This window comes from Neomonachus schauinslandi, chromosome 10 (assembly GCF_002201575.2).
Source record: "Neomonachus schauinslandi chromosome 10, ASM220157v2, whole genome shotgun sequence".
Classification (NCBI taxonomy): Eukaryota; Metazoa; Chordata; class Mammalia; order Carnivora; family Phocidae; genus Neomonachus; species Neomonachus schauinslandi.
The window spans coordinates 76,871,684-76,890,383 of record NC_058412.1 but is presented as its reverse complement, the minus strand read 5'-3'; the positions used below and the strand labels follow the sequence as shown (position 1 = coordinate 76,890,383).

At 38.8% G+C, this 18,700-nt stretch overlaps 1 protein-coding gene across 1 annotated transcript in view; it reads right to left on the bottom strand.

Annotated features, from left to right (window-relative positions):
- VWA3B (von Willebrand factor A domain containing 3B) overlaps window positions 1-18,700 on the bottom strand; it is a 208,277-nt gene that overhangs the window by 36,734 nt on the left and 152,843 nt on the right. Inside the window, exons 19-21 of the mRNA XM_021701230.1 lie at window positions 10,882-11,000; window positions 5,965-6,015; window positions 88-292 (exon numbers count right to left, since the gene is read on the bottom strand). Of these exons, the coding sequence (XP_021556905.1) occupies window positions 88-292; window positions 5,965-6,015; window positions 10,882-11,000 (375 nt within the window). The remainder of the gene's footprint in view (window positions 1-87; window positions 293-5,964; window positions 6,016-10,881; window positions 11,001-18,700) is intronic.

Here is an 18,700-nt window from a genome sequence, read left to right as displayed (position 1 = left end):
GAGAGGGAGAAGGAAGGCCAACGCAGGGATGGCAATGACTTGGGACAGGAAGGAGGGAGGACATATAGACACCTCCATGGCACCCACCTCTCCCTGTGACTTGCTCACATGATCCTCCTTCTTGGCAGCCTCCTGGAGTTCCATGGCCTGTTGGATATACATTTTCCCAGCTAGGATTTCATTTTCCAGCATCGACAGCTCCTTCAATGAAATGGGCCAATTCAACCGTTCTAATGCCCTGTTTAAAGCTGCCTTGTTTTCCAAGTACCGCATGGGTTTATATGCATCTAACCTAAAAAGAAAAAAAAAGGAGGACAAAAAAAGAAAGCGATAACAGAAAAAACATGGAAAGATGATTTTTCAGTAAAACCTCCCTTGAGAACCATCTCTCAGACAGATGTCAGGTGTCAGTGGACAGAATCACAGGCATACCCTCTGGTCCATCAGGACTGTGGTGGCTTACATGAGTAGCTTACATTAAAAATAACCATCTCTGTGAATTATGGTACACATTCTTCCCTATTACCTAATTTGATCATCTAATTTTGAAGTTCGATATAGCTTTTTTTTTTCTATTTTTTTGGCATATTTGGAACTCATTCCTTTCTCCCTAGGTCTAACATTTGGCAGGAACAAAAATGAGCTCCAAAGAGATTTCACACACTATGTCCAGTAGTAACTCTGAGAAACAGAGCAAAGCAAAGGGAAGGGAAGCAAAACAAAAGCCAAATATTTGCCTCAGAGCAGTAATTCTTCTACCACCTCATTCTAGCTATTTTGATCTCCTCTCCTCCTTTTATAAGCCTAAATAGGCCTAAACTTTCTGGCTTCATTGTTTTGGTACACAAAGAACAGAAGGCAAACTTTCTATGAGCCGAAGAACCCAGGCTGTGAGACTAAAGGGGAAGCCAGGGTGATGTGATGGCCCAGGTCCTGGATACTACTTCCAGTCCAGCTACTGCTACATCAGACACTCCTGGAGGGGGGACAGAAAGAAAGGGAAGGAGGAAGGAGGAAGAAAGAAAGAGAGAGAGGGAGAGAGAGAGAGAAGAGGGCATTTCATAATTATTCTCTTACTGCTGAAAGGGTCACTTCCTTTAGATTTAGGGTGTTGGAAGAGTACAGTGCAAACCCAGCACAACCACAGGACTCAATCCACAAGCAAACCTGTCAGATAACAGCAAAAATTCTTACGAAAAAAATCTAAATTGGAGTGATGTCAGCAAGATGGTGGACTAAGAAACCCCAGGCTCCCATTCCTCCCTAGGAGATGCTGACTCATCAATATATGGACCAAATTTCCTTTGTGAGAATTCCTGAAACCAGTTAAGAGGTCGCAGCACTCCAGATGAACACAAAACCAAGAAGAATAGTGGATTAAAGTGGATAGAAAAGGCTGTTGCATTTTGCCAGGCCTAGTCCCCCTGCTTCCCTTGGATAGTGCAGTGCAATTAGGAGAAAATTAGGAGAAAAGAAAAGAGGAACATGCATCCAACATTCTGGCTTTTGGGGGGGCTTCCCAAGAGACTGGTTTCCATCTCACGTGACTCAGAGCACTGATGGGAATGGTGAGATACTCTGGATACCATGTTAGGGGTAGCTAAAGGGAGTTCCCACGGCTTGTTACAGCACCAGAGACGCTGCAATACCAAAAACAGATACCAGGGGGAGGAAGAGATTATGGGCTCCTGAGAAGGAACGGGGCAAACCTCTTTAACTGAGAAATTACACACACAAGCCTGGAGAAGGCACACCCCAGAAAAGGTTTGAAAGATCCCCAGAATCCGTAGCCCAGATGATTGGTGAAGGCTGTTCCCTGTAATTAGCTAGTCTGTAAAGACTAGGAGATATAACTGTTTCTTTCAAATACTCAAATCTCCACTAAAGATTCTAAGGCATACAAAAAAAACAGGGAAAGGTGGCCCAATCAAAGGAACAAAATAAGTCTCCAGAAATCTTTCCTAAAAAAATGGGAGATCTCTGAGTGACCTGACAAAGAACTCAAAATAACTGTCCTAAGGATGTTCGGTGAGCTCTAGGAGAACACAGACAACTACATAAAATCAGGAAAATGTTGCATGAACAAAACAGAATATCAATAAAAATACTGAAACTATGAAAAAGAACCAAACAAATTCTGGATCTGAAGAATATAATAACTATGAAATGAAAAATTCACTAAAGAGGTTTAAAAGAAGACTTGTTAAAGCAGAAGAAAAAAATCAGCAAATTATTACTACTTTAAGTCATAAATTGTTCCAAGAGACAAAGAAAGACATTATATAATGATAAAAGGGTCAATCCACAAGGAAGAGATGACAATTATAAATATATATGCACCCAATGTCAGAGCTCCCAAATATATGACACAAACATTGACAGAAATGAAGGGAGAAATAATAAAAATAAGAGATTTCAATCCCCATTTTCAACTATTGATAGAACAACCAGACAGCTGGTCAACAAGGAAAGAGTACTTGAACAATATCATAGGCTAACTGGACCTAACAGATATATATACAGAACACACCACCAGCCAACAGCAGGATACATATTCCTTGTATGTACACATAAAACATTCCCTAGGACAGATCACATGTTAAGCCATAAAACAAGTATTAGAAGTTTTCAAAATTGAAATCATTAAAAAAAATCTTCTCTAATCGTAATGGGACAAAATTAGAAATCAATAGCCAATGGAAAACTGAAAAATCTAGAAACATGTGGAAATTAAACACCATACTCTTAAGCAGCCAACAGGTCAAAGAAGAAATCACAAGGGAGATTAGAAAATATCTTGGGATACATGAAAATGAAAACACAAAATAACAAAATGTATGAAATACTGTAAAAGCAGTACTAGGAGAAAAATTTATTAAAAATGCTTACATCAAAAAAGAAGAATGATCTCAAATCAATAACCTAACTATATACCTGAAGGAACTAGAAAAAAGAAGAACTAAATCCAAAGTTAGTAGAAGGAAGGAAATAATACAGATAAGAGCAGAAATAAGGAAAATACAGCACAGAAAAACAATAGAAAAAAATCAGTGAAACTAAGACTTGACTTTTGGAAAGAACAACAAAACATAAATGCTCAGCTAGATTAACTGAAAAAGAGAGAAGACTCACATAACCAGAATCAGAGAGGAAAAAGGGGACATTATAACTAATGTCACAGAAATAAAAGGGATTATGAGAGACTACTATGATCAGTTATACACCAACAAATTGGGTAACCTAGAGGAATGGATACATTCCTAGAAACATACAGTCAGCTAAGACTGAATCATGAAGAAATAAAAAAATCTTAACAGACCTATAGCTAGAAAGGAGATAGAATCAGTAAGCAAATACCTTCTAACAAATATAAGCCCAGCACCAAATGGCTTCAGGGGAGAATTCTACCAAGCATTCAAACAATTAACACCAATCCTCCTCAAATATTTCCAAAAACTGCAGAGGAGGGTACATTTCCAGACTCATTCTGTGAGGCCAGCATTTCCCCATACCAAAGCCAGACAAAAATACTACAAGAAAAGAAAACTACAGACCAATATCCCCTATGAACATTGATGCAAAAATCCTCAACAACATACTAGCAAACCAAATTTAACAGCACATTAAAAAGATTACACACCATTAAAAGTGAGATTTATTCCTGGAATTCAAGGATGGTTCAACATATAAAAATCGATGTGCTACATCACATTAACAGAATGAAGAAAAAAAAAAAACCCTCTTGGTCATCTCAAGGGATGCAAAGAAATCATTTCACAAAATTCAACACACTTTCATAAAAAAAAAATACACTCAACAAACCAGAAATAGAAGGAAACTACTTCAACATAAGAAAGGTGTCATATGAAAAGCCCTCAGCTGACATCATCCTCAACAGTGAGAAACTGGAAGCTTTTCCTCACAGATCAGGAACAAGGCAAGGATGTCCACTCTCACTGTTTTTATTCAGTGAAGTACTGAAAGTCCTATCCAGATGGCATAATTTTATATGTAGAAAACCCTAAAGATTCCATAAAAATACTGTTAGAACTAATAAATAAATTCAACAAAGTAGCAAGATAAAATATCAACACAGAAAAATCAGTTGCAATTCTATGCACTAATAATGTACAATCCAAAAAGGAAATTAATACAACAATCCCATTTACAATAGCATCAAAAAGGATAAAGTACTTAGGAATAAAATTAACCAAGGATGCAAAAGACTTGTATACTGTAAACTATAAAATGTTGCTGAAAAAAATTTAAAAAGATGCAAATAGAGGGGAAAGACATCCTGTGTTTATGGATTAGAAGACTTAATAGTTAAAATATCCATACCATCCAAAGTAATCTACAAATTCAATGCAATCCCTGTCAAAATCTCAATGGCATGTTTTGCAGAAATAGAGAAAATCATCTTAATTCATGAAACCTCAAGGGACTCCAAATAGCCAAAACAATCTTGAAAAAGAACAAAGTTGAGGCCTCACATTTCCTGATTTCAGAACATATATATACAAAGCTACAATAATCCAAAGGCTGTGGTATTGACATAAAGACAAACATGATCAGTGGAACAGAATAAAGAGCTCAGAAATAAACTCTTACGTATGTATATGGTCAAATGATCTTCATCAAAGGTGCCAAGATCTCGCCATGGAGGAAAGGATAGTCTCTTCAACAAATGGTTCTGGGAAAACTGGATATCCACAGGCAAAAGAGTGAAGTTGGACCCTTAACTTATACCATATATAAAAAGTGACTCGAAACAAAATGGATTAAAGACCTAAACAGAAGACCAAAAACTATAAAACTCCTAGAAGAAAATATAGGGGGAAAGCTTCAAGACGTTGGATTTGGCAGTGCTTTCTTGGATATGATACTAGAAGCACAGACACAAATGCAAACATAGACACATGGGACTACATAAAACTTAAAAACTATGCATCAAAGGAACTATCAAGAGAGTGTGAAGGCAACCTTTAGAGTGAGAGAAAGTCTCTGAAAATCATCTGATAAGTGGTTAAAATCCAGAATATATAAAGAACTCCTACATTTCAACAACAACAACAACAAAATAACCCAATTAAAAAATGAGTAAAGAACTTGAATAAACACTTCTCCAAAGAAGATATATTCATGGCCAAAAAGCATGGGAAAGGATGTTTAACACTACTGATCATTAAGAAAAATGCAAATAAAACCACAAAGAGATATCATTTCATACCCACCAGGTCACCAGGATGGCTTTAGTTATTTAAAAAAAAAAAAAGTAAAATAACAAGCATTAGCAAGGATGTGGAGAAACAAGAACCCTCATACCTCGTTGGTAGGAATGTAAAATGGTGCAGTTGCTCTGAAAAAGTCTGGTGGTTCCTCAAAAAGTTAAACATAGAATAACCCTGTGGCTCAGCAAATCCACACCTAGATATGTTCCCAAGAGAAATGAAAACATACGTCCACACAGAAACTTCTACATGAATGTGTATGGCAGCATTGTTCTCAATAGGCCCAAGGTAGAAACAACCCAAATATCCACCAGTGGAAGAATGGATAAACAAGCTGGTATGTACACACAATGGATCCATACTGAGGCATAAAAAGGATACTTATGTATGCTACAACTTGGAAACATTAAGTTTTTACAAAAAGGAAGTAAAAGAAGCCAGACACAAAATGTCACATATTATATGATTCCTTTCATATGATATATCCAGAAGAGGAAAGTACACAGAGACAGAAAGCAGACTAGTAGTTCCCAGAGGGGGAGAGAGGTGTGGGGAAGGATTACTTAATGGGTACAAGGTGTTTTTTCTGAGGTGATAAGGTTTTGAAACCAGAGAGAGGTGGTGGTTTGCACAATATTTTGAATAAATAACATAGAACTGTACACTTTAAAAGTTAACTGTAGGTTATGTGAATTTCACCAAGATAAAACAAAGTGAAGAGAAACTGGCTTACTTTTCTTTTTCCTCTTGAGATAATGCTCGCCAAACAATTTTATTCAAGCGCCTATTTAAAAAAAAACAATAATCATTTAGTAGCAGTAGTTCATTTCATGGCAAAAGGCTGATCCCAGGCTCTGAAGGGCACTGCGGGCAGATCCCGAGCCAAGGGACACCCACACTGGACCATGTCACTGCCATTTGCTTAAAGATACTGGATAGGAGTATCTGCCTCCCTCGGCATCACTGTGGAAAGCTCATGGCTTTGTAGCAGTCATGCTGAATATTAAAGGAGGGCACAACTCTCAGCTCGGTCAGGTAAAACCCAGGCTAAGAAATGGAAGTAAACAAAATGGTTGTCATTTTCTCTGCATGAAGTCTCTAAACACTCACTGATTTTCTCCCTATGGAAAAGTATAACCATGCCCTTAGAGACATTCTTCTAGACCTGGATTTTCAGAGAAAAAGGTGTGAAGAGAGTCATAAATAATAGGACCAGGACACTTTTTAGAGATCAACGAGCCTGACTTGCTTGTTTTCCAAACAAGGTCACTGAGAAGGGCAAACAGATGAAGTGCCTTGCTCACCCATCACAGCTTGGTGGTGGTGGCAGCGCTGAAACTTTCTGAAGCTCATCACTGAACATGTTCGCGGAGAGAGAGGAAAGGAGGAGGCTGAAGCCAGTAGTTTCTATGGGGTAGACGCAGCTCCTTTTCTTGTTATGAATCAGTGATGCTTCTAGCGGAGGTGCCGGCCCCATCCTGTTCCCCTGTTCTGTACCACTACATCATTACCCAAAGTAGGCTTCCTGGAGTGCAGGGCACAGAACACTGGCTCCAGGAGGCTGGGAGCTGGTGTTCCATGAAAAAAACAAGCTTCAGTAAAATGAGTTGGGAGAATACTGCCCCTCTCCAGGAGGCATTCTCTAACCACTGGACCCAGCATCAGCGGCACAGGGCTTTGAGAACACTTTCGGGTTGTTACCCTGCCTGACCTCCCTTCCTGAGCCTGGTGAGACCATGGCAAGGGGGTCTGGCATGCGGTGAAGAGCATAGGCTCTGGAGCCAGACTGCCTGGGTCCAAAGCTCAGTTGGCTTCTCCACTTATTAGCTGTGAGACTTTGGGCCAGCAGCCAACTTCTCTGTAGAATGTGGATAATAATGGTACCTCCCTCCTAGAGTTGCCATGAGGGCTCAGTGAACCAGTGTGTGCGAACCTGTCTGACACGGGTGAATGCTCTGTACGTGATACAAACAGTCGGGAAGCAGGCAATAAGCCAGCTCAGTGCTTCTGTCTCACTTGGAGGCTTTGAGTTCCTTGGCGCCTATTTGGAAATTGGGTTATTTTTAATTATGTGGTTCACGTATCTATAAGCAGGGCTCCTAAGACCTGTTTAAAAGATTCATAGGATGCATTTTTGGCTTGTGTGTATATGCATCTCTGAAAACAAAAACAAAAATACAACTTCATTTAAAAATCCCCTTAAACCTAAACCTTGAAAGTAGAGGCAGTATGTAGTAGGGAGGCTGGGAGTGAGGCCAAGGGCTTTGGAGCCACATGGCTCTGGGTTCAAATCTCAGTGCCTCTACTTTGCTGCTGTGTGATCCTGTTATGTTATATAACTTTTTGAAACTCTGTTTTCTTATCACTGAAACAAGGATAACACCACCTACCTTGGTGTTGGGAGGATTGAGATGTACATATGAAGTGACCAGGAATAACTCAGTGTTTATTCCCTCCAGGTTCTGAAGATGGGCGAGGCTTGGAAACTGAGAAACCTTAGTAAATGTGGGTCCAATTAGCTAGCACACAGACCACTAATTTTAATTCAATCTTTTAGAAAATACTTTTCTAAGAGCACACTTACATAACCTCTGTTATTCCCCCTTTTTTCCATCTATACTGAGATACTTCAAAGTACAGAGGGCAGAAAAAGTGGGTGGGTGTGAACTAAGGGCAGCTGAGAGTGTCGATCCCAGCTCCACTGACCGGCCAGGTGACGGTGGGAAAGCCACGAAGGGTGTGGGATGAGGGCCATCGCTGTGGGATGCCGAGAGGCTATGGGACATGAAAGCCTCTCTGAGGCTGGTCCACCCCTTGATTCAAGGATTTTACCAACCATAGCTTTCTTCTTTTTGTTTTAGGAGAGTGAAATTTGTTTGAGGGGTTGTATTCACTAGCTCTCTACACCTCTAGTTGACAAATCTACTTGTGCCAAGAATTGCCAGAATTTGCAAAGCAACTTGTAATTAATGACGCTTCAGAAATCTAACCAGCAGGCAGATCATTTTGGAGATCATATGCAGAGGTTACTAAGGATGGCCCCACAGCCAGGTTAGAACTGATGCTTCTCCTCTGAATCTGAGGGCTGCAACCTTGACCTTACCCTCAAAATCAAAATGAGCTGCAGACAATGACCCCAGAAGCCAGCCGGCCCTGCAAACCCTCACTCAAAGTTTATACTCAGACACACAAAGCCAAAATTGCTATCTCAATTCATAAAATATTGAAACAGAAGGACTCCCACACACAGCCGGTAAGTGTGACCAACATAGCTAGTTTATGTCACTATTTTGGCCAAAGGGCTATGAGCTTCCCAACTGTCTGGTCATTGCTAACCATACAAATTCAGGGTTTTATTTGGCTTACCTGTGATGGGAAACTCCTTAGAAATGTTATATTGGGGATGGAGTGGGAGTAAACCCAGTTTCATTAATTACTTTTCATAGTATGTGTATCCTTAGAAAGGTGGAGCAAGATGGAAAAGGGAATTGACACTTATACCAACAAAATTCTTAAAAACTACTGAACGCAAAAGATCAGGAAGTTTTGTTCTGTATAATACTAATGTTAATATTAATATTATTAAGTAATAATATTAAATATTCATTTAATATAAACATCACATTAATATCATATATTAAGTCAATTATATTGAATTTTAAATAATACTAATCATATTAAAATTAATATTACTATTAATAATAGCAATATGCATTTCTCTAAGGGTCCTAAAAGGTTTTTCCATATTCACTCATTGGAAGTAAGAAGTGGGCCAAATCACTATGTCTGTATTTTGGTTTTGCTGTTAGGGAAGGAGGGATCCCTGTTTTCAGAAAAGGAAAGGGTTAATGCAGGGGGAAGAGCTGTGTGACTATTATACTCTATGTATTTATTGTTATTTTAGGATTAGCAGATTCAGGAAATGAAAGGGGTAAGTAATTAACATTAATTGCTCTTTATATATAATTTACATAACCATCACAACTGCCTCCGGAGATAGATTTTGTAAATAAGGAATCTGAAGCTTGCAATTGTTACATGACCTGCAAAGTAGACGTCAGAATCAAAAATGAAACCCAGAATGGGGACCTCAAAGCCCTAGCTTGTGGGCCTGCATCAGGCTTTCACAAACCAGGTAATTCTAGAACTCAAATATTTGACTGAGTCAAGCAAATTCAATTATAATATGAATGATACATTTTGAATAACTGAATTTGATGAATTTTAATAACTAAACATGAATTAGATCAGATTCAAATTAAATTCCAATAGTCAAATACATACATAGCAACACCTGCTATCGAGAGGAGACAAGGGGGAAAGCAAGGCTGCCAAGCTCCGGCCCTTGGAAGTTGACATCCTTGCAGGGGAGAGCCAGGCCTGTGCAGAAGCTGTGAGCCCTCTGAGGACTACAGGCAAGGTGGCTGGTGGAGTCACTGGGGAAAGGCCTCTTGGAGGAGGGCCACTGGAGCTGAGGCAAGACGGGAATGAAAGAGGCCAGCTGGAGGACATGAAGAGGGGCAGCATTGCTGGGAGGCAAGGGAAGGCCTGCCTGGCGCAGAGGGAGAGGCAGAGCGGAGGGGCAGCCCCCTTGTGCAGGGGATGGGGGGAAATCTACAGAGCAAAGCCTCAGGCTCACAGACATGAGTGAGCCTTGGCATAGTTCGTTGTGTCTGCAAGAGAAAGGAAGGGCAGACAAAGACTCAGAGAAGTCCTGAGGAGCCTGGAGGCAGCCGAAGGAGCTCATGTAAGCCTCCATTCTTAGGTGAGGGCAGGAGAAGGCTCCCGTGAAAGGAGATTTGCAGAGGCCTGTGACGGGCATGGTGGGGAAAGGCCAGCCTCTGGACTGGACTGTGCACCCCATGTGGCAGGAGTCAGGCTCTATGCTTCTTTCAAACACACACTAGACACACTGCAAAATGACAACAGACCAGCATACGCTGCCTAGGACACATCGTTAACTTTCATGTACTTTATTTCATTCCTCCCACCCACATGGTGGTAGGTGAAAACCCAGGTGCACAGCTTCCAGAACCAAGGAAAGGCTTGCCCGGAGAAGCAGGGCATGCTTAAAGTTCAAGTGCTAGGCACAGAGGCTTAATAAAGTGCTGGGAGTGGGGTGAGGAGGAGACCACAAAGCTAGGCCAAGGGTGAGACCGGGCATCTGCCCTTGTGAAAAGAGACCCCTATCTCAGCACTAAGACAGTGACTAAGAGTATAACTTTCACTGGAGCCAACTTGATCATCCTCCTGATCTTGGGAAAAAATGGTTTACATAGTAGGAGACACTTACATTATCTCCATTATCTCATTATTGTGGAGTTTCATTAGTCACTTTACAAAATCTTAGGTGTCAAAATAATCAAATTCACTCTGCTAAAGGGAAAGCGTCAAAGATCTCAGGGAAACGTGAGATTTCTATAGATTTTGGAGAGGGAAAATGGTTCCTTTAAAACTCTGTTGGACTTCTTCAGGTGCCTGGCACAGAGGAAGCGCCTCTGTTTGTAGCCGCTACCGCTGATAATCCTTCGGGGCAATCACTAAGTAGCTGCTCCAGGTAAAGAAAAAAAATCTAAGCTAAAACAAGAGAAAACAAGCCCAAACAAATAAATTCCACAGCCATTAAAGAGCAGCCAAGAATAATACTCACTTTTCATAGCTCTTAATGGCCTGTTCCACTTTTTGCTTATAGATATTGAGCTTGACTCCTTGGGGGTTAATTAATGTCATCTTATTGGTGGTGTTGCACACGTGTGCCAGAGGGAACACCTGCACAGCAATACCAAAGGAAGGCGTCAGCTGATAGGTTAACATGTGCCTTTGAAAATGGATCTACAGAGCCATATGGCATGTTTTCATGACTATAAAACCAGTATAATTACAGAAAAATTAGAGAACACGGATAATCACAAAGAAAAAAAATAAGAATCTGAGATATCATTGCTAATCTTTTTCTTCCAATTTTAAAACTATATATTTTTAAAATCACCACCATGCACACACACAAAACAACAGCTTTGGGAAGTTCCTAGTCAGAAACAAGTATCATCTTCATAAGCCCCTGTCAAACTGATGAGAGTGAGCAATTTTTAAGTAAAAGGATCGCCTTGTTGCTACTTTGTAAATTACTACTTGGGTTAAACATCTTCCTCATATATTTATTTTACATTTTATTTTCTCTTGAAAATATCTGATTATATTTAACATCTTTGGACTATTTTCCTTGTCAGTTTATAAGAGATTCTTATAAATGTCAAAGAGAGAAGCCTTAGTGATCACATTCTATAAGAACAGCAGACTACCAGAAAGAGAGGGCTTCTTTTGTAGTCTTTCTGCTTGCACCTGGTGCTTACTTTTGGGTTTGGGTATGTCTATGATTCCATGCCATCTTCTTAATACCTATAATACTATATACTTACCTCTTTGCATGTTACCTCTCTCTCTCTAGTAGAATATAAGCTCCATCAGAGTAGAAACTTTGTCTTATTTACTACTGTATTCCCATTACCTAGAACATTGGCTGGCACATAGTATGCCCTCAACAAATGTTTGTTGGTAAATAAATAAATATATATTCATAAAAAAGTATATTCCATACCTTAATATTTAAACAAAAGAGAAAAGTCTAACAGAATGCCAAGCTATAAAATTGCTTCAAAATTATATATGATTCCAACCATAGCAGCATGTAGGCATTTTGAAAATGTGGAGAATTGCTTTTGAGAAGTAAATTTTTACTTTCAATCAAGATGATATAGGTCATGCTTTTATGTTCGTTCCCTCTTATATCCAAAAATATACAAAAATTGAATTGTTATTGCTTAAGAAAAAAAATGCAGAGAACGGAAAGGAGGAAGGAAAGAAAAAAAGGTCAGATGCATGGCTGATAAATTTCTAGATACAAAAGTTGAATGGAACTGGGAACAAGTGAGCAGGGCTGAAGTTGTGGACTTGCTGTCTCTGTGTTTAAGGACAGCAGGGGCGGGGCGGAGGGGGCGCGTGGAGGCGTGGTGCACAACTCCTGGAGAGCAAGTGGGACTATGTATGAGTGTTTGTAGGCCAAGGGCCTAAGTCAGGCTCAGTGCGGGCCTGAATCCAGTACTGGTCTGAGGGCCTCTCACCCTTGAAGAAGATTCTGCCAACTGAGAGAGGACACTGATGTAGCATCACCACCACCAACTATACCAAGCCACCCTCTGAATCTATCACATTCCAGTACCACCGAGGAATGAGAGCTCTAAACACCAGTGGGCGGGGCGGGTGGGGAGGAGGTTACAAGGGGATAGATTTAGGCAACTGCAAAACTGGAGAAAGAAAAATACAGATTAAAATAATCCTGTTAATCTATACTAAAATTCCAAAATCTATAATGAAAAAAATGCAAAAATGATGGCTGAGAAAATCAACAATGAGATTGTAAATTCAGTTGAGAAGAAATTAATCTTATGAGCCATCTAACAAAAATTTATAGCAATTATAATTAAAATTATGATTAGGTTGTTCAAAGAAGTAACAGTTATGTAAAAGTACAAAAACATACAGAAGCGCCATAAGAAAAAATGGACAGGAAAAAGAGTACTTTAAACCTATCTTGGAAAAAAGGACATTGAAATGGATGGCTACATACACTAATTTTTTAATTTAAACATCAAGACCAAAACAAACAAGAAAATAGGCAAAGATTCAGAAAACATAAGAGAAAGAAATGAAGAGGCTATGAAATCAAACCTCACTACTTGTCAGGAGCAGGAATTCAGCATGTGGCTTCTAGAACAACTTTTGTCAAAGGGAAGGGGCCAGAACAGTAGGTTAAAAGGTGAGTCGACTGGGCTTTGAACACTGAATGAAGCTTGCAGTAATAGGGAAAAAAAAAAAAGAACACCACAACTCTCAAAATAGAGCTACATATCACAAAAACTTTCAGAGGAAAAAGAAATCAATCTCCACAAAATCAAAGACCTTTACATTTTTATCACCTCTGGAAAAAACACCCCCTTAGAAATCTATAAATAGCTCTCCAAGTTTGCCAACATATGCCCCAAATGCAAATCAACACCATAAAATATTTAGCAACATGATAACACTTATATTAATGTTCTACTTCCCTCTTTTGTGGTTTTGGATCTCATGCCTTGTGTGGCCATCATGTACTTCAGTGTGGTAGTAGTTCAAATTTGGCTCTGTGCACCCACTCTCATTCCTTTCTGCATGCAGATTTAGGGAAAGACAAAGTCATACTCCACACCTTCAGTCTGTGGTCTTAGTTTTTACAACATGGTGGTCACATGGAGGTCCCATGGGATATTCTCTTTATGATGTCAAATGTAGTGTGACTATGAGGTCGTAAGGGGCATTCTGATAGGACTTGAGGGATCAGAACCATGGCCGCCCAGCTTCTGCAAGGAAGCATGTGGGGAGGAGGGTGCAGTTAATGAAAAAACTGACAACTTTGTTTGAAAGGGAATAAAACCTGATCACATCTCCTTTGAAAATGATTTACTTATTACCTCTCATAATAAAAATCAAGAGACCCTCTTGGACAATATTTGACAACAAAAAAAGAGCCTCATGATATCACCTACCTCAATTCTCTTGAGATTAACCTAAAGAAGCCTTACCAAACTGATATTAATAATCATACCCTGTGGGGAAAGATTTTAACTATGAGAAAGGGAGGGAAGATGGGGGAGAGAGAGAGAGAGATAAATGGGGGAGAGACAGAAAGAAAGAAAGAGAGAGAGAGAGAGGGTCATTGACCATAAAGAAAGAAGAAATTGCTAGAATTCATAGACAGCTAATTTGGGTTGATTCTGTTAGAATTTTTCCCACTGTTAGACCTGTAAGCAACCACTGTATTTAAGAATAGTTTTGTCAATAATGGTAATAGTGTTTATCCTTTACTCTCTGCCAAGCATTAAGCACTCTCTACATATTTTCTCATTCAGTCCCTATATTGATATATACATTGAGTTGCAGGTTTTGTTACATGCCTTTTCTTTCTACCAAACTCTGCTGTTTATTCCTTTCAAAAAAAACCTACTAGTTTTCTAGCATAATACATGTACAAAGTAACCATTTATTGAATATTTGAAAAACTAAAACTATATATAAATTAAAAATAATGGTCAAGGCTCAAAAAATGTTTATCTATATTATAAAACATAATGAAGTCTGGATTCCACCAAATTTGAATTCTTGGTAATTGAGGCACGGGATGAATGTAACTTTGCTATTTTTTTAAGAGGTATTTGCTAGAAATATGAATAAAGTGAACAAGATTTTGAGAGATTTAGCTTATATAAGAAAACTATTCTGAAATAATAAAAGAACAGAAAATTAAAATGAAATACCATTTTCACACAGCAATTGGCAAAATTGTTTTTTTTTTAATGTACTGCTCTTAAGTGATAACAAAGACATAGGTAAATAGGCCTTGTTAAAATTCCAAGTAAACTGTGCACTAATGGGGGACTAATTTAAATAAATTGCAGTAGTTCATATTATTGAATATTAGTGCAACCATTAAAAATTCATCCAAATATGGTCATTACAAGGGAGTATGTTCATAACAAATGCTAAATGAAGGAAGCAGAATACAGAACTGTATGCACAGGTATTAGTTGTTAAAGTCATACTACAGGTAGAGGTCCTCCTGACAACATTCTGTGTTTATCAGCAACCCCACATTTTGAAAATGAGAAAACAGTATGAAACTGGTGTTTATATATTTATTGTTCAACCTTGGCTTAGTTCACCAATTTCACTTTTTTCAACTTAATCAGCTCTTCCAACAAATATCCCAGAGCTTGCTGCCAGATTGGCCAAGGAGAGGTCTGACGGGATGTGCGTAATGAAAACGCCAGAGCTGCACAAATCCTGCATGGGTAACTCTGAACACAGATGTGGTGGCTTTATGGACAGTGCGGATGCACAAACTGCTGAGTGCAGAAGGTTAAATGTCTGCTTTCAAACTGGAACATCTCCAGTCTCCAAAGAACAAATGAAAGCAGGACCACAGAATTAACTGGCAAAGGAGGAGTGTGTCAACAAGATCATTCATAAACCCAAGAAAATATGTTACTTACTACAGAGTAGTCTATGTCCCACATTTTTCATATAAACTTTTAGAAAAGAAATGATTGTTCTTTTCAATTTAGTGAACACTTTAATTGTAGAAGATAAACATCTGTTGACCTGGAACAATGTTCACCAGACACTGTTGAGTAAAAATGAAGGCACAAAACTGTATATTCAGTTTGACTTCATTTTGGTAAAACAAAAACAAAGAACAAAAGATACATATGTAGCGAAAAAGGCCTGGTCAAACAACTACCAAATGATTCATCAGTGGTGGAATTATGACTCTACTGTTTCTTTCTTTTTCACTTATCTGTATTTCCTAATTTTTATACACAGTGAATATATATAGCTTTTGTAGTAACTGTCCTTTTAAATTTTTAATTAAGATAAGCCTTTCTATCAATACATAATTTCGTTATGTTCAATGCTACTATATATGACAGCAACAAAATGCTTGTCCTTAACAGCTTCCCTAACCTCTTTGCACCTAACTTCCTTGTCAGCTAAACGACAAGATGAATAGCAATTTCACTAAGTTGCTCTAACTTTTAGATATAATACTTTGATGATATCAAATGCTTTGTTCGAAACCCAGTAATGAGGGCTCATCATGTACTATATTAATGGGATTGTGCCATGGCCTGTCAGAAGTAAATGATGGAGCTAGTGTGAAAGCCCAGCGTATCTGACCACAGAGTTATGTGCCTAATGAACCCAGATTACGGCAAAGCAGGAAGCCTTGATGGGATGTTATTAAAGAACATCATGATGTTGATGCTGATTATGTAAATTTCCAATGATACAGATTAATGTTCCTGAATTATTTCACTTTTCTTTGAAGCAATTGGCAATGAAGAACTCTGAATTCCAGATTCATCAAATAACTAAAACAATTTTATCCTTTATATGACTTGGCAATGAATTAATCTTTTTGAAAGAGCTAAGGTAAAATTATCTGGTCCATTGGAAACCAAAAGTGCCAGTTAGCATCTTGTAATGAAGAGTTGCTAGGGCAACCTCTCTGCTCAATACTTCATTTCCAAGGTGACAGATTTGATGCTGGTCCGGGAAACACTGAAAACCAAAACAGCATTGTGTTCCAGAAGAAGAAAGAGCCCATACATAAGTCATGAATGAAACAAAGAGCTGGGGACAAAGCCAAACACTGCTTTACAATTCGGCCCAGACAGATGTGGCCAGGCACAGAACATAGGAGTAAGAGTCAATTAAAATTCTCAGTGAAGTGGGTTAAGATTCAGGTTTCCTTTTCAGCTCCATTCTACTTTTTTGTCTACTTTTTCATAAAGCATTAGGTCCAAATCTCAAAAAGCCATACATCCCACTAAGGAGGAGATATTTTTAGGTTATTGTCTTACTATTCTTTCCATTTCTAAGTGAGGGTCTCTTCCAGTCAGAGAAGATGTTAAGGAATAAAAGATATAGGCGTGCTTTGAGAGTGAAATTGGAATTTACTGCAGTATACTCCCATCATCATCATGATTTGTGCTCTAACTATCAATAATGGAGGAAGGTAAGCATGCTGGATGGTGTGTTACCTACTCACAGGTCTGTGATGAGAATTTACATTGTCACAAAAGTCACCAAGCACAAGTACCAATGGTGGAATGCAACTGAAAAATGTTGCTCCTCATCCCTTGGCTTTGCTTTCTAGGGTCAGAAGACTAGAATGTTCTTATAAAGAACAGAACCCTCACTACTCTTCCAGTTTTTCCGTCCTGGGAATCACTCCATATTTTTTTCTCTCTGAGCCCCACATGGCTTAGTCTTATCTACCTGACTTTGAAAATAGCCTTGGATCCACCCCCATTGTTGCCACCTGGGTGATAGTCATCCAGGCTTTGCCTCCTGACTGACTCTTACCCTTCCCAGCTTCAAACCTCTCCAACTATTCTGCACATTGCTGCTGAAGCCCAAACTTGATCTTCTGCTAAAAACCCTTTGCTTGTCCTCAGGATGACATTCCAACTTCTTAATCAATCAAGGCACTTCCTTTACTAGTGCTAACACCTTCCTCCAGTCACACAAAACATTCTTTAGAATAACAAACTTTCTTGGACCCTTAAACTCCCCCACCTGCTCCCCCACTGCTTAGGACATCCCTCCCAACCTCCTCACCTCATAACTCCTTTTCTGTCCCTGGGTCTTAACTCTCACAGCCAAGTGTGAAGCCGCCTTTGACAAATGAAACTGGCTTAGGGGCCTCTCCTGCATCTTCACTCTGCCCCTCCCACTTGTGGCATTTAACCAGGACTTTTTTAAATTGCTATTTCCTCCATGAGATGGTAAACTGTGTTCGGGTAGAAACATTGGTTGTCTTATTTGGCTATACTATAGAGATCAGCTCAGGGCCTGCATACGGTAGGCATGTAATATTTGTTGAATATTTTTAGAATAAAAGCCAATATTTACTGAGTGCCTGCTGAGTATGGACTATTACATGCATTACTTCTTTTAATCCCATAACAATCTCAGAGTATGCATATTATTATTATATAAATTACTGTTTACTTTTTCAGAATACGAACCAGTGAAGAGAGGACAGGTTGAATAAGATTTTACGTCTGCATATTATTTTGAGGGTTTTCAAAACATTTCTACACTTATAGAACAAGTGCTTATCAACAAATATTATATAGAGTTCCTCTTGGGAAAAAGGTTGTCCTTGGGGCTGTAACTAGTAGAAATGTAAAATTTATGCGGAAGGTTATTTGATTTCATCTGTCAAAATTTTAAACATGCACACCCTTTGGGTCTAGCAACACCACTTCACAGAATCTACCCCAAAAGAGACACGTACATGTGCCCAAAAATCTCTGTGCAAGGAAATCTGTTACAGGATTGTTTGTGATATGGAAAAGAAGGATATAATGTAAATGTCCATTAAGAATGGGAAAGAACTGGGGATGACAAGTACAGCACAGGAAATACAGTGAACAGTACTATAATAGAATTGGATGGTGACAGAGGATGTTACACTTGTGGTAAGCACACCATAATTTATAGAGTTGTTGGAATCACTGTGTTGTACACATAAAACTAATGTAATATGGTGTGCCAACTATACTTCAATTAAGAAATAAAATAATGAGGAAGAACCTTGAAACTAGTAAGAATGAGACAGACCCATATCTACACATGTGTAAAAGTCTCTAACAGCTTAATTTTTTTTAAAGTAGGATCCATATCCAGCATGGAGCCCAACATGGGGCCTGAACTCATGACCCCGAGAGTAAGACCTGAGCTGAGATCAAGAATCAGACATTTAACTGACTGAGCCACCCAAATGCCCCTAAGACCTTAATTTTTAAAAGATAATTTTTATAAAATAAACAACAAATTATAAAAGATAAAAATGGCAAATCCATATG